This window comes from Priapulus caudatus, unplaced genomic scaffold (genome assembly GCF_000485595.1).
Source record: "Priapulus caudatus unplaced genomic scaffold, Priapulus_caudatus-5.0.1 Scaffold1687, whole genome shotgun sequence".
NCBI lineage: Eukaryota > Metazoa > Priapulida > Priapulimorpha > Priapulimorphida > Priapulidae > Priapulus > Priapulus caudatus.
In genome coordinates this window covers 17635-21198 of record NW_014578748.1, presented here as the reverse complement: position 1 = coordinate 21198, position 3564 = coordinate 17635, and the positions used below count along the sequence as shown (strand labels likewise).

At 47.4% G+C, this 3564-nt stretch overlaps 1 protein-coding gene across 1 annotated transcript in view; it reads left to right on the top strand.

Annotated features, from left to right (window-relative positions):
• The window catches only part of LOC106817340 (palmitoyltransferase ZDHHC17-like), a 35535-nt gene extending 34144 nt beyond the window's left edge, over positions 1 to 1391 (top strand). Inside the window, exon 16 of the mRNA XM_014821999.1 lies at positions 930 to 1391. Within this exon, the coding sequence (XP_014677485.1) occupies positions 930 to 1050 (121 nt within the window). The 3' untranslated portion in view covers positions 1051 to 1391. The remainder of the gene's footprint in view (positions 1 to 929) is intronic.
• The last annotated feature ends 2173 nt before the right edge of the window (positions 1392 to 3564 follow it).

The window sequence follows — 3564 nt, the reverse complement described above, 5'->3', positions numbered from 1 at the left end:
GGTTGCCCAGTGGCCGGCTGCAGGTTTTCACGTAGTCTAAGTAATACTCGCAAAGCAGCAACATGGCAACAAAAACTCGCCCCTGCCGACGCCAGCGCGCCTGCAGCAGACAGCCAGCAGCAAATGCCCCAACCGAAGGCCGCATACGAGCACGGGTGTGTGGTGGAATCGAAAACTGCGCGATGTTTTACGCTTCCGCTATACGATTCCGCGCGCCGCCTTCGCTTCGGCGCAAGCATTGCGATTCGTAGAGCGGCGTCCGCGCTACGGCCGCCAGATAGCTGCGACACGAGCGTTTCGCGAGACACCGCGGTCGCGTGCGCCCAGTCCCGCGGAAGTGCGCGGCTTAACCGCTCTCGGCGGTCGGGGAACAACGCATCTTTTGCGCAACGCCATCTTGTACCCGGTCTCTCTGGATTGCCAGGCCCTGCTTGTAATCTTTCCCAATGGTTGGAATGGCCCCAATAATGACTACTAGTAAATACTTAAACCTTACTAGGAAAACAAAAGGTGTGAGAGAGTGGATGTGCCCTACTGTCACATACTATGCTAGCGCCCCCTACTGTCACAATGATTATCCTTATGTCCTGTTTTGATACTGTAAATACTCTTTAGATAGCACTGCCTGTGCAGATATGTAAATGGCTATGTTAGTGATTGCCTAATAACAATTAATTAGGCTTAGTAGGTACGTGCTAATGTATGCGAATATGTATATATATCATTTGATTTGTCTGTATTATATCAGCAGTCAATAAAAATAGTTTTTATTGACTCCTGATTATATCATTTGTATATATCAAGTTCTTTTTCACAATTCTTCTAGAGATTACACAGCTATGTCATAACATATTGCTTAGTGTTACGTAATCGTGCAAAGATCTCAAACAGTGACACTATTTCTTGCTGATTGGTTCATCGACTTTCAGGCTCAGCAGTGGCCCTGTTGTAGGAAGTCCTGAGCCTGCTTTACATCCAGTCCACATGGCCGACAACTCCAAATCGGTATTGCCAACTATAGCGGCTATTTTCAGTAAGCCCTGGAACTAAGAGGGGCTGCTGTTACTATTACGCATTAAATGTGTGTGTACGCATAAATTCTACTGAGAGTAGATTTTAATTTAAATGGACTTTAATTAAAGAAAGATGTGCATGTGTGCCAGGTCATCATTTGTATATTGCATGCTCCTTGTATAGTACAGTTAGTACTCGTTATTATATTTATAGGTTTCAGACCAGGAGCTTATACATAATAGTTTCTTATTACAATAAGGCTCGTGTAAGCGACGTCAATCATGCAACTCTGTTTTTAATATTGACATCAAATATGTGCCTTTATAAGCCATTTTCTTAATAAATTGAATCAGGTACGTGTTTATCTACTATGACAATTTTCTTTGATCCTGCTTTGATTCTTCGGGACTTTTGGAAAGCTAATAAGCTAAAGCTGCGCGCACACACTTAAGAACACTCAAGAGTACACCCCCCGTACACCCGCATCCATGCGCGCATAAACTGATCATGCACACATTGGCACTACTAACGCTGTAAGAGGGACATGAGACTGGGTAATTTTTGTTTCCTCCACGATGGCCCTATAAGTTTACAACTTAAGGTGGTGTAAAACAGTAGAGGACGTTCATATATGCAGCAGGCCTGAATAAGCATCAAACAGAAATTAATTAACAATACAGTTTCGGCGCACACTAGACATACACAATTTATATTATTTTGTTATAGATTTAAATTTATCATGATCAGATGAAGATTGGCATTCCCTCTTGACAGTCTGCAGCGGATATACGCGCGAAGCGCGGTCGCGCCACCTGTTGGCGCCATTTCAGATAACTCGCTGTCTACATTAAGAACCATTTCAATGGTTATGTCAAATGGGGCTGTAATCGGGCAATTCAGGAGTTGTGGCGCTTGCACAAACTTTTGGATTATGGACGTAGGGCGAGAATAACTCCAATGGTCGTAATTGGAACTTTTTTTGGTTGGCGCGTTCGTTTTTTTGGTATAAAAGGGATTTCGAATGTCTTTAATTACACGCCGTGAATTTATTCTGGTACTATCGCTACCCGTAGATGGCGCGACGAGTCTCTCTTCGAGGGATGTTGGAGAGAATTTCCCACAGAAAGAACGGCAATTAGGCTTAGACTGCCCCGCCGTGGAGTTTGTAACGCTCGAGTTACTATAACTTTAGTGTAGCGAGAGGGACACTCGACCTACTACGGACGTGAGGCTCTGTGTTTTTGCTGATTGGCCATTTTTTTGTTCCGTGAATTTAGGCATGACGGCATGATCGGACATACGAAGGTGATTATACGGCGTTGTGGTGGATCATTTCCTAAGAGAGAGGGGGATGAGAGAAGGAAGAGAGATGAGGGGAGATGAGGAGAGAGGGATGGGCAGAGAGTGGAAGAGGGGAAGGGGGAAGAGGGGGTAGCGAGAGCGGGGGGAAAAGAGAGAGAGAGCGAGAAAGAGAGAGAGAGGGAGGAGGAGAGAGAGAGAGAGATGAGAAAAGCAAAGACAGAGACAGAAGAGAGAGGGGGGGAGACAGCGTGCAACACTGAGGCAGAAGATCGTAAACACGCGAAGCTAGTATCTCAAACCAGAAGAGACCGGAACAAGATTGGCCATAATTGCGCTGCGCAAATAGATGCGTGTTGCCCCGATCCGCCGAAAGTGTTAACCAGCGGCACTTCCGCGGGACCGCGCGCTAGCGGCGCCGCAGGATGCTGGCTTACTGCAGTAAAGGCTCCCAGCCTAATACGCATTTCGCGCGCGCGCGAATTAAGGCGGGCAGCGGCGAGATGCGTAATAGGCGGGCAGCGTAACATGCGCCGAGTGTTCGCCACACGGACATCGCTCTCGGGCACATCGTGCTTTCGAGAGGGGGTTTCCGATAAATGGATTGACACCGCGTTTGTACATCCTCGCCTCATAAAAAGATAGTTTCGGCGTGATTAGTAGAACCGTCGACCTGCGTATTTTCGCCTACCGCTTATCTGGCGTCTCCCACTAGTCTTTCATCTCTCTTCTCGGCACTCCCCGCATGCCGTCTCTCTGCTGCTCTCGCTTCTCGCCTCTCGCAGTCGGCGGTCTGCCTGCCTACGTTAGTCGTGTGTCAGTCGCGGCGGTGTTGTATCGATTAGCTAATTCGTGTAAAAACTCGCCAATCGGCCACCCAAGCCTGTCTCGCAAAGACCGATGCCGTCGCCCACCGCAACGGCCGCAGCGCGGGGTCAAGAAGACATATCAAATTGCATTATTGTCATATCGGCTGCGATCTTACCTATCACGAACTGACAAGGAATTTTCAGTGTAAACATCGAATCAAATAGTCGTCATGAGCCGAAACATGAACGAGCATGGGGTAATAACACCTCCTGAACACATGCATACGCGCTGGTTGGTTTCACATAAACCCATTCTGAGGTAAAAACAACCATCAATACACCGGCGTATACTAAGATTGGCTACGAGAATGACAGTTTGCCACGTCAGCGATTCGAGGTAAGACCTGGTGCGCACGATAACTTCGGCGAACAAATCTTTGGT